This window comes from Drosophila gunungcola, chromosome 3R (assembly GCF_025200985.1).
Source record: "Drosophila gunungcola strain Sukarami chromosome 3R, Dgunungcola_SK_2, whole genome shotgun sequence".
Taxonomy (NCBI): domain Eukaryota; kingdom Metazoa; phylum Arthropoda; class Insecta; order Diptera; family Drosophilidae; genus Drosophila; species Drosophila gunungcola.
This window is the reverse complement of record NC_069139.1, coordinates 16,458,827-16,470,499: the sequence shown is the minus strand read 5'-3', so window position 1 is coordinate 16,470,499 and position 11,673 is coordinate 16,458,827. Positions and strand designations below refer to the sequence as shown.

The 11,673-nt window shown below is 39.3% G+C and overlaps 3 protein-coding genes across 3 annotated transcripts; 2 read left to right on the top strand and 1 right to left on the bottom strand.

The window, feature by feature from the left end:
* Window positions 1-123: 123 nt before the first annotated feature.
* On the bottom strand, window positions 124-3,225 carry LOC128263807 (UDP-glycosyltransferase UGT5). The gene is made up of 3 exons (XM_052999063.1): window positions 2,735-3,225; window positions 2,412-2,671; window positions 124-2,127 (listed from the first exon to the last, which is right to left on the bottom strand). Exons 1-3 carry the CDS (start codon window positions 2,970-2,972, stop codon window positions 1,066-1,068), a joined length of 1,560 nt encoding a protein of 519 aa, XP_052855023.1. The 5' UTR covers window positions 2,973-3,225; the 3' UTR covers window positions 124-1,065.
* Window positions 3,226-5,416: 2,191 nt separating this feature from the next.
* Window positions 5,417-7,974, top strand: LOC128263802 (UDP-glycosyltransferase UGT5). Its single transcript, XM_052999049.1, has 3 exons — window positions 5,417-5,827; window positions 6,459-6,718; window positions 6,774-7,974. The coding sequence occupies exons 1-3, from the start codon at window positions 5,575-5,577 to the stop codon at window positions 7,845-7,847; spliced, it is 1,587 nt and encodes a 528-aa protein (XP_052855009.1). The 5' UTR covers window positions 5,417-5,574; the 3' UTR covers window positions 7,848-7,974.
* Window positions 7,975-9,593: 1,619 nt separating this feature from the next.
* Window positions 9,594-11,614, top strand: LOC128259449 (juvenile hormone esterase). Its single transcript, XM_052991832.1, has 4 exons — window positions 9,594-10,644; window positions 10,711-11,040; window positions 11,104-11,236; window positions 11,295-11,614. The coding sequence occupies exons 1-4, from the start codon at window positions 9,630-9,632 to the stop codon at window positions 11,467-11,469; spliced, it is 1,653 nt and encodes a 550-aa protein (XP_052847792.1). The 5' UTR covers window positions 9,594-9,629; the 3' UTR covers window positions 11,470-11,614.
* The last annotated feature ends 59 nt before the right edge of the window (window positions 11,615-11,673 follow it).

The window sequence follows — 11,673 nt, the reverse complement described above, 5'->3', positions numbered from 1 at the left end:
AGATTTAAACAAAAATATTAAACTCATTATTTACTTAATACCTTTACAATGCATACTTATTAAGAAAAAAGTTTTAACAGCCAAAAAAATTCTGAACTATAATCTATTTTTTCGATATACAATAGTTATGTTATGTTCGGTTTATGTTACATGTTATTTAAATTTTATTTGCTAGTATATTGCAATTTAAATAACAAATAAGTTTCTGTTTGCTAAAACACTCAAAAAAGCTTGGCGTGTGTGTTGCGCTAGAAGAAATTCTGTCTTTTTGGCATTTCATTTCCTTCATTTTAGCCGTTTTGCACCTCGGAGCGGTTTTCTTTTATTTTTTTGGGGGGCATGGACGTGGGCGGATGCTACTGTGACTCTTCTTGTTTTTTTTCTATTTGGCTCTTACTCCTTCTGACTGATATTCCGCGAACTAAGTTGCTGCTGCTTAATTTAATGCTCGAGTGCCTATTTAAATTTGGGTACCCCATCTTTTACTTTTCCAATTTTGTTTTGTCATTTACGTTTGGTTTATATTTTTCCCTCGTTTCCCAGCAAAATCAATCAGCGACGGGCACGTGTGTGCATTGATAACATGGCCAATAATAGGAAAGAAATAATAGAAAGCCAAATGTATTTTTGGCAGCCCATGAAAATACATCTCAACTTTTCGCTGCGAGTTAGCAATTGTTTGTGCGATGGGTGGAAAAGATGAAAACAATTTTGTGCAGCATGCTGTTAGGCACCAATTTGATTTTGGCCTCGCAAATGGAAGTGGGACAATGGAAATCGAAACTGTGGCAGAAATTGCCACATTGTAGCAGAAATCCAAATGTTTGGCAATTAAATCTGTTTGTTGATGATAAATAAATGCATTGAATGAACTTAATATGCAGAGATTATTTTTCCGTAAAGTCCAAGGTGGAAATGTAAAGACTTATAGGTCAAAAAATCATTTTGAAATGTATCTGTATTACTACTTACAACATTATTCATTAAATTAAAATTAACAATCAATTGTCCCATTGTTTTCAATGTTTTTGCTTAACTTGCGTTTAAAAATAGAGAGGTGCATATCTAGTTACGCTTTACTTTCCTGCTCTGTGTTTTCTTCTCCTCAGATAAGAATTTCTTAAGCAGCTTAAAAATAGCAAGAGGAATCCCAACTAAAAGGAATATAGCAACCCCAAAAATGATTAACAGCACATCCACATTGTGGTATTGCCACCAATTCAGTCTTTGAGCCGCACTCTGCAAATAGGCAGCGCCTTGATGGCGGGTCACATGCTCCACCCAGTAGATGGCTTTTTCCAGGGGCGTCTGTTGCTGATCCCGATACCGGAAGGACATGCCCTGCACCACTTTCGTGTAGGAGGGCTCACTGGTGATCCTCTCGATGGCTTCACGGAACTCCTTGGAGTTCAGCGACTTGAAGTCCAGCATAATGCCATAGCCAGTTTGCTCGGCATGAGCCATATTGAAGAACTGGTCGCTGAAGATGGGCAATCCGATGACTGGCTTGCCATGATAAATGGACTCAGTGGTGCTCAGCATTCCTCCGTGGGTCACAAAAGCCAAGACCTTCGAATGCGCTAGAATGTCAGTTTGTGGAAACCAGTCGGAGATGTAGACATTCTCGGGTTTGTTTGGCAAATCATTCAGCTCGAATTTCCACAGAACCCGCTGTTTTAGTCCACGGAATGCTCCAAGGATCTCTTGAATTTTTGCTGGCGGTAAGTCCTTGCTCTTGAGATTCGAACCCATGGAGAAGTAAATAGCTCCATGCTCTGACTCATTGATAAATCTTTCGATCTTCTCGGGAAGCGGGCTAAGCTTGCCATCGATATGCATTCCACCCACTTCAATCATGTTGGGCGAGTAAGGCCGTGGGAAACTCAGCGATACATGCTGATTGATAAGCACCAGTGAGGCGTTTCTGCGCATCTCGTAAAAACACCTTTTGTTTCCCGGAAGGAACTCCTTGTAGAGCTGCTCCTGCCCCGGTAAATAGTAATAGTCAAGTAACAATCGTTCATAGGCCAAAAAAGCCACGTTAAGAAGGCGTTCGTAGAGCGACATGTGATCATTGAAGGGCAACATAATGTGGGGAACAAACGAAGCTGGAGCTGGAGAACCAACCTGAAAGAAAAACATAAATTAATATATAAGTCGTAATAAAGAATTAAGGCTTTTTGTAAACTTAAGACTAGGCAACTTAAAGAAATAAATGAATACTATTTCACCAGAAGGTATTTCATGAGTTTTAGAAATACATAAAACTTAAACTTAAAAAAGAGGGGAAATATTCTTTTCAAGATCTGGAAAACCATATTAATAAAAAGCTAAAAAAGCTTGACAGTATGTACTTTTTTATTTAAAATTGCTGCAAAATGAATCGTCATATGAATAATATTCTTACTTACCATATCTGAAATAAAGGTTAGACCACCACCGGTGCTCAATCCAATGAGTGGGGCATTGAAATGTTCTGCTAAGCCATACTGAGCATCGTTATAAAACGTCTCGCATATGACTGCATCATAACTTTGGTTGCTCTTCAAAAAATCCTGAAAATTGGGATCCTCGAAAAGTCCTCTTGTAATGCGGAAACCCATTTGATAGTGATCGATGAGATTCTTAACTAGAAGTTTTTTGTTGGATTCCCACAAGGCAGCAATGTCTCCTAATAAAAAGCGGAAAAGGTTAAGTATAATCGATCAAAATATATTAATAAATTTCTACTCACCCCCCATTACTTTTATCACATTTGGCACATTTACGTCTTGATAACCAGGTAAGGGTTTCTTCAGTGGGAATACGGAAACTACAGTAATCTCATGTCCAGAGTTTACCAATCCCTTGGCCAAGGCATGACCCACATTAAAATGCGAACGGCCAGCCGAGTTTAAGATCATTAGAAACTTGTAACCATTTGAGCATCCCAAGCTAAATAGCAGCCCCAAAATCAAGGCAAATAAACGCATGCTGATAAACTAACAAATCGAGGAACTTTTAACCGAAACGAACTGAACCCGTTGCTACAACAGACTGAGAATGTTTGCCGTGCTCAACATAAATTTATATAGATATCAGGGTATATATGTATACAAATGTACGCTTGGTGATTGTGAAATTCTAATTTTGCGTGAGGCTCAGCACGTTATAGACACAAGCCAAATGGTAAACACACATGTTTGATCGCAGAAAATTGATTGGGTTCTGACGACTGTTGAATGAGCTACAGCTACAAATAGAATCAAAAAGCTATATGTAGCATTCTTAATTTATTTAAAAGAGCTTTTATTTTGTTGCTAAACTGTTTTTTTTGTTTTGTGATCAACATTTTTAAACAAATTTGTAGTACAGTGTTAAGAGCATCAAATGTGCCGATCAATCAGCATTTAAATTAAAGCACTTAAGTTTTCCAGAGAAATCACACAAACAAAACTCTTTCAAAGCTTTTAAGCTAAGAGAAATTTATAATAAGAGATATTGTTTGCGAGAGAACGAGCTTTAACTTAAATAATTTTAATTTAATAATATTAGATTAATATTAAATTAGTTTTAAAAGTATATTGTTTTTTTTACATATTTAATGGTAATAGTATTATTTTATTTTAAAACTCGCGTTTGAAGTAGCGAATTAATTGTATGTACGTATATATGTTGTTTGTTAGGATAGGTAATGTAAGTACCACTGTAAAGGTATTGCTTATCCACTCAAAACTTTTCTTATCAAGTACTGTAACTAGCAGTAAAAAAGCAGTCCCTACTCAGTCTAGTTTGAACTTCCGAAAGTGCTGTCGCAATGCGTTGGCTTTTAATATTAGGCTTTTTATTTTGGTGGCCTTTATGGCTCCGGTTTGGAGCTACTCTTATCTGCTGGTGAGCCACACTGCATCCAAGTCAAGACGTCACTTTGATATCGCCATTTCCCAGAAGAAACCTCTCAAAAATCTAATCGATGTTGACAAACCAAATATTATCTCCGTCATGGGAGGTGAGTCTTATTTTTAATTGTTCTCTAAAACTCTCTCACGATCTGGAACGTATAGCTTATCGCATGGAATATGGGTAACGCCATCTGATTAGATACACCTATCGTCTAGTCTCAATGGGTCAACCACATATCAGTTGCTATGGTTTGGTCTAACGAATTTAAGCCATATCATAATTTGGCAGAATTTGTATCAGAAACAAAAAAAGTACTATAAATTTTTAGTATTTCAAATTAGCTATTTCAATTAAAACATAAGAATAAACAAGCTTTTACTACGCAAATACCATTAAACTCTGATTTGACTAAACAAATGGTGCCTTAGCTATTAAATTTAAAAGAAAATAGTTAGCTTTACATTTTTTACCAAAGATTTCAATTATTTTACTAGTAAATATTTTATAAGTTTATTTAATACTTTCACCAATTTCTATCCCATAATTTAAAAGGCGAGGATTCTGGAGAATGCCAAAAGCCCGGTGATTCTGCGCTATCTGGTTATGAGTGCAATGGGATAAAATTTGACAGAGGCACTTCTAAAGGCTCCGGCAGTGAAGAAGCTTATGGCTCAAAACCGAACCTTCGATGCAGTCATCTGTGAGACCTTCATGAACGACGCCCACTATGGGTTTGCTGACCATTTTTGAGCGCCTTTGATCACCCTGAGCACATTGGGAGCCACCGGATGGACCTCAGATCTGGTGGGCACTCCATCACCACCATCGTATGTGTCGCATAACTTACTTCGATTCGGTGACCACACGGACTTTTGGGAGCGAGCCCAAAATCTGGGACTCCAAGCTTACGAATATGTACATACATATGTGTACCAGAACTTGATCAATCTACCCAGACATGAGGTGCTGTATAGGAAATACTTCCCCAACAATAAAAAGAACTTTTATGAGATGCGCAAAAGTACATCGTTGGTGTTGCTAAACAATCACGTTTCACTGAGCAATCCACGTCCAAATATGATCGATGTGGGCAAGGGCGTTTTAAAATAACAGGCGTTTTTCTTAAATCCGAGGCAAATTTTGTTTTTGAGTATATATAAATATCAGCTAACCTTTTTTGTTGAATCATGTTTAAGCACTAACAATTTTCAGAAGGAGAGAAGAAACCTAAAACAGAAAAAATGTTACTTATACTCCGAAAAGCCGGTAATGAAAACAAAGAGAACGAGAATGAAAAAAAAGCCAAAACTCTTTATCAATGCACATGAGAGGCGGGAGAATTTCGATCGCGAGTAGCCTACAACTGTTGAATATGTATATGTTTTTGGCAGCGTAACGATGATAGAACAAAGCTCGAAAGAGAGATCGAGAGTTCGATAATTCATGAGAGAGACATACATATGTTCAATATTTGGAGTCTCTCCCCAAATTGGGACCTAACCCAAAGACTTATAATTACCTCATCGCAGGCCCAAGTTAACTCAGTTTATACCGAGTCGGCAAGGCGGTCGTACCCGTATAGCGTATATTAGCTGCATAGAACAAAATCGCTGGCCGATAGGAACGCACTTCACGGCTGTCGCGAATTAAGTGCAATTAATTGTAAGAATTCATAGTTTGGAAATCGGAAAAATGAAACAAATAGCTGGCCACACCAGTGTTCTGGCCCTACTGCTTCTCTGTTTTCTAAGCTGCGTATCGGCCTATAACTATTTGGTGGTTCTACATACCGCGGCCCGATCCCATTACCATGTTGGATCTGCCCTGGCCCAGGGATTAGCCAGCGCTGGACATCAGGTGACCATTGTCTCCCCATTCGAGTTGAAAAAACCCATCAAAAACATCAAAGATGTGACGGTCAAAAGCACTCTGGCATCCATGCAAGGTGAGTTTAGCTAACCGATTGGTAAGAACATTACACAATCAAACTTGTTTACCCACTGCGACTTAGCGCTAGACTAATTGTTTTTCATCAATTAAATTTTTCTATAAACTTATAATAAAGACCTTGTTCTAACGCAACAAAAAAACATTTGTTGGCTTAGCAAACACATTTAATAATTGTGTAATAGCAGTGAAACTATTAAGGGTCTTATATGTATATATTTTAGTAAATCATGGCATAAGCCGGTTGGATTAAAATAAAGTGGTTTTAAATATTTACTTCTGAACAACACGAAATCTATTTTCTGATGAAACAAGTATTTTTTTTGGATGACTATGACTTAACTAAGAATTAACTGCGTTGAAAATGGTAAAAGTATATATTGAAAAAATTACATATTCTAAATAATGACAGACTTAAAACTTTGATTTATATTCCTTTTTTAAAGGGTTAGTTTCATAATTTTCATAAAAATTAGATTCCAAGCTTATATAATAATTCGAAAATATTTTTTTTGTTATCGCAAAATTGCATAACGATGAAAATGTATTGCCTGGAAACCGCTATCAAATACATAAGTTACTCAATTTAACAAGGCACTTATCCTATTTGCGTTTCCCTACAATTTCAGGGAGAATGGCCAACTTATTGGAATCATCAAAAAAGCCTATTATCGAACAGATCGTTAACTTCCATGAAATGGGTATAGAAATAACCGAGCTTCTGCTAAGTGAATCCTCCGTAATTGAGCTGATGAATTCGAATCAGACCTTTGACGCCGTAATATCGGAGGTTTTCCTAAACGAGGCCCACTTCGGTCTGGCAGAGCATTTTAAGGCCCCACTTATTGGACTGGGCACTTTTGGCGCCATTAGCTGGAACACAGACCTGGTGGGTTTATCTTTATTAAGACTTATAGAGGTGAAAACTAAATTTGATCATGTAGGTTGGATCTCCATCTCCGCCCTCGTATGTTCCAAGTGCTCTGCTCAAGTTTAGTGACCACATGTCCCTCGCAGAGCGTGTGGGCAACCTGGCCTTCCTCACCTACGAGTATGTGTTCCTCAACTACTTTTATCTGCCGCGTCAGGAAGCCCTCTATCGCAAGTACTTCCCCAACAACAAGCAGGACTTCTACGAGATGCGCAAGAACACGGCTTTGGTGCTGCTGAATCAGCATGTCTCCCTCAGTTTTCCCCGGCCCTATTCGCCCAACATGATCGAGGTGGGCGGTATGCACATCAATCGAAAGCGCCAGCCGCTGCCCAAGGACATTCAATCGTTCATCGAGGAAGCACAGCATGGAGTTATCTACTTCTCGATGGGTTCCAACCTGAAAAGCAAAACCCTGCCCCTGGAGAAACGACAGGCTCTGATCGACACCTTTGCGCAGCTGAAACAGCGTGTCCTTTGGAAGTTTGAGGACACAGATCTGCCCGGAAAACCGGCGAATGTCTTCATCTCGGACTGGTTCCCCCAGGACGACATTCTGGCCCATGAAAATGTGATTGCCTTCATCACACACGGTGGTCTGCTGAGCACCACGGAGTCCATTTACCACCGAAAACCCTTTGTTGGCATCCCGATCTTTGGCGATCAGTTCCTGAACATGGCTCGTGCCGAGCAGAATGGTTATGGAGTGACTGTACATTACGAAGATTTGAGTGCCCCCAAACTTTTGGCGGCCATTCGGCGCCTAATCGAAGATCCTGAGGCTAGCAAAAAGGTGCGCGACATGTCCGACAGATACCGGGATCAGCAGCAGACTCCCTTGGAGCGAGCTGTTTTCTGGGTGGAGCACGTGTCCCGGCACAAGGGTGCCAAATACCTAAGGAGCGCCTCCCAGGATCTGAACTTCATTCAGTATCACAACCTGGATGCCATGCTGATCCTTTATGGCGGAATTATATTTGTGCTCTACTGCATTTTCCTGCTGATCCGTTGGGTGTGGCGCCTATTGCAGGAGTTGTTCATAAAGAAGGAAAGTTCCAAGCCGAAACAAAAAGCCAAACGGAATTAATAAAAAGTGATAATTAAGTTTAGTATCCTCGACCAGTTTATTGTGCTTAATAATAGACTGGGCTGTTGCTGTTTCAGTGGTGCAATTCTGTAGAAAAATAAAATTAATATTATTTCACAAAATGAGATACTTACCTAGCATAGTTTATCTTACGACATTTTGTTGAACCACAACTTTAATGAAAGGCAAAAACCTTTTTTGTAAGTAAATATATATTTGTCTCCAAACTATCTTTAAATTTCTAACAATTTCTTGTTGATGGTCAAGCTCGTGAACAATTCATTTGATTTTGTAGTGGGGTTGTGCGGTTGGTTTCGGCCTGTGGCTGAAAACTTGTAAACTGAAATGGAAAATATGAATGAATGTGAAATAGTATCAAAAAAATACCGGATGCCCTTGCTGTTCTCCTTCACAGTTCTCTGCTACTTTTTATTTAATATTCTTACACTTAATTTAAAAATAATAATGTAGTAACTAATTACTACTACTACTAAATACCGTTCTATGATTTATTTCTAGTAAATATATTTATTGTTTTAGCTAAGGGTATTTGTAGTTTTTATTGAACGGTGATAACCTTTTTATTTGTTGTATCCTGTTTCTACGCTTTTTCCTTTCTTACTGCTGCAAGTTGTACATAGTTAACGCTTCAGCTGTAAAAATGCCCATCAGCGCGTTCAAATTTTTAACAGCAACCAACTGAGTGCCACGCCCCCTTCCACTCCCACAAAAGCCCCCGGCTAAATGCTTTTATTTTCTTTGCCGTGCATTCTACCCTTCTCATCTTTTTAGCCAGGCAAGAGGCGTGTAAAACTTTTAGCCCAACTTATTGAAACTGTTTTGGGCCACGGCCATGCTGCTGGAAAATCAGCGTCCGTCGCGGAAATGTTGGCGGCTTTAATGCCGATCCGGCTTAAAAGTGCTACCCAGGGAAAGTTTTAAAAAACCGAAAGAATTCTAAGGACAGTTTGGCCCCAATCAAACTAATACCAATCACTGGATATGTTCGTAGTAAATAAACATAATTAAACATATATTTATGTTAAAAAAATATTTTAATTGGAGCTCACTATTACAAAGTCATTAAATACCCATTTAGCAACAAAATTTAATGATGTTCGAAAGTCCGTAGTCAATGTCAGGTTAGGTTTACCTAATATTGATTTGTATAATAGGCCTTTTCTATTTTTGAATACTTACAAAAAGTAGGCTTCCATGTAATTTTTTTTAAACTTGACGGGGAATTTCTCAACTGAACAGTGAAAATTCAGACATACAATCTAGGGCACTTAGACAGAACCAATTGAGACCAAAATAAATGTATTAGCGTAATTAAACTTTGTATTACAATAATTTTTTGTGCCTTTTCTTTACATATTTAGCTAAACTAACACAAGAAAAATTTTATCATTCATAAAGAGATTAAAAATATAACGGTTTTACTCAGATATAATTGTATATATCGAAGTTAATGTTATATTTTTACAAACTTCTGAAATCTTTTTGTTTAGTTTCTTTAGACATAACATTTTGTATTTAAAACAAAGAATCTCTTGAGCAGCTGCTTTGCTCACTCCCATTCCTTTGTTCTCATCTAAAGCGACTATTCAGCTGTGTAACATCGTATGTATTCGTACATATAGAGACAACCAGTGATCTTGTTATTATGCCAGATCATTCGCAATCGTTCTGGGTAAAGCCCTAAAAGCAATCTGAGCCGCAAGATTTAGTATAAAAACGTCAACGGAAACTTTTACAACTCAGTTTAAGTCAGGCGGCAAGATGATAAAGTTCTTTTTAGTGGAACTGCTGGTTCTACTGGCCAGTTCGTCGGTTTTCTCGATCGAAGTGGACACCGAACTGGGACGCGTACGGGGATCAAATTTGACCTCCAGATTGGGATTGCCTTTCCATGCCTTTCGAGGCATTCGGTATGCAGAGCCGCCTTTGGGCGACTTGCGTTTTGTGAACCCGCAGCCTGTGAAATCCTGGGCACCCACGACCTTTGATGCCACTGAAGATGGTCCGATGTGCCCGCAACCATGGGACAATATGACCGATGTTTCCGAGGACTGTCTGCGGCTGAATGTGTATACGAAGGACTTGAAAGGTCGGCGACCGGTAATCGTCTTCATCCATCCTGGAGGCTTTTATGTGTTCTCGGGACAGAGTAAGTATTTGGCAGGTCCCGAACATTTAATGGATCGCGATTGTGTCCTGGTTTCGCTGAATTACCGGCTGGGTAGCTTGGGCTTCCTGGCCACCGGAACTAAGGAGGCTCCGGGCAATGCCGGACTCAAGGATCAGGTCATGGCACTGCGCTGGATCCAGAAGCATATCCACCGCTTTGGCGGTGACCCCGATAGTGTGACCCTTCTGGGTTACAGTGCGGGCAGTATTAGCGTGGCTCTTCACATGCTATCGCCCATGTCGAGGGGTCTCTTCCATCGCGGCATCTGCATGAGCGCCTCACCATATGGACCAGTGCCGTTCAACAGCAATGACCTTCTATTGGCCCAACGACAGGCCAGATTGCTAAAGTGCCCGCAAGGACCTGTTAGGGAAATGGTAGACTGTATGAGACGAAAACCCTACCTGGATTATGTGAGTACCTACAACGGAATGTTTGAGTTTGGCTGGAATCCCGTGCTCAACTGGAAAATAGTAGTTGAGGAGGACTTTGGCCAGGAGCGATATCTTATCGAGAGCCCCTTCAAAACCGCTCGACGTGGCGATTTCCACAAGGTTCCTCTCATCACTGGCATTACGGAGTTTGAATTCCTTTCTGGAGTATTTTGTAAGTAGTATACTAAAGGAGATTATTACAACTATAAATACAATAGTTTTTTATAATAACCCACAGTTGATCTTCGGAATGAAAGTATTGTGAGCAAGTACAACCAGGATTGGGAACACTTTGCCCCCATTGCCCTCCTTTTGGATCGAAACTCAACCCAATCACGAAGCGCCAGTCGAGTTTTGAGAGATAAGTACATGCCTGAGAGCAGGGACAAGCTGGAATACCCAAAATCCCTCAAAGGTATGGGCGAACTTTTGAGCGATGCCTTGATTGGAGTGTCCTTCCATCGCTTTCTTCGCATGATGGCCCCTCACACACCTATTTACACCTATCTGTTTCGGTACAAGGGCAGATATAGTTTCCTGAAAAATCCCGATAATCAACAAGCTATGGGTAAGAAGTATACATAAGATAAACCACGGATATATATAAATTAATTTTGGCTAATACTTGCAGGTCCGGTTCACCATGATGAGCTCATATATCTGTTTCATGTAGGCCTTATAAGTCCTCTATTAAAAAGAGAGGATCCTGAGAACTTAACAATTGAGCGTATGACGCGTATGTGGATTGAATTTGCTCAAAAGGGGTAAGTGTTAATTTCTTCTAAGTTAATGGTATTTTTTGTATTTATTTGTTGTTCTTAGTGATCCCCACAATAAGAGCGATCAGTATCTGAAAGATCTTAACTGGCCCCTTTACAATTCTCGAGATCAGGCTTATCTGGAAATTGGTGACACTCTTACAGCAAAAACTGGCGGCTTCTTCCTAGAGCGGTATCAAATCTGGGAAGAATTATTTCCACTAGCAAGCTTTACCTAGGGTAATCCCTGGATTTTTAATCGAAACTACTCATTTAATCAAATTTAACAAATTTATTCTCTTTATATTTAACATTTCTACAAAATATGATATATTATTAAACACATCATTTTAACATGAATAAAAGAAATATTCGTTGAAAATATATAGGTATATTGACTTCAGTTCCTGAAGGCTTAAGCTGAAAGCGCTTTTGTTTTTAAG

Coding starts and splice junctions, on each gene's coding strand:
- LOC128263802 (XM_052999049.1), top strand. CDS start 5,575: ATGAAACAAATAGCTGGCCACACCAGTGTTCTGGCCCTACTGCTTCTC. Junction 5,828..6,458: donor CACTCTGGCATCCATGCAAG/GTGAGTTTAGCT, acceptor CTACAATTTCAG/GGAGAATGGCCAACTTATTG. Junction 6,719..6,773: donor TTAGCTGGAACACAGACCTG/GTGGGTTTATCT, acceptor TTGATCATGTAG/GTTGGATCTCCATCTCCGCC.
- LOC128263807 (XM_052999063.1), bottom strand. CDS start 2,972: ATGCGTTTATTTGCCTTGATTTTGGGGCTGCTATTTAGCTTGGGATGC. Junction 2,672..2,734: donor TGTGATAAAAGTAATGGGGG/GTGAGTAGAAAT, acceptor GCTTTTTATTAG/GAGACATTGCTGCCTTGTGG. Junction 2,128..2,411: donor TAACCTTTATTTCAGATATG/GTAAGTAAGAAT, acceptor TTTTTCTTTCAG/GTTGGTTCTCCAGCTCCAGC.
- LOC128259449 (XM_052991832.1), top strand. CDS start 9,630: ATGATAAAGTTCTTTTTAGTGGAACTGCTGGTTCTACTGGCCAGTTCG. Junction 11,041..11,103: donor CGATAATCAACAAGCTATGG/GTAAGAAGTATA, acceptor TAATACTTGCAG/GTCCGGTTCACCATGATGAG. Junction 11,237..11,294: donor ATTGAATTTGCTCAAAAGGG/GTAAGTGTTAAT, acceptor TGTTGTTCTTAG/TGATCCCCACAATAAGAGCG.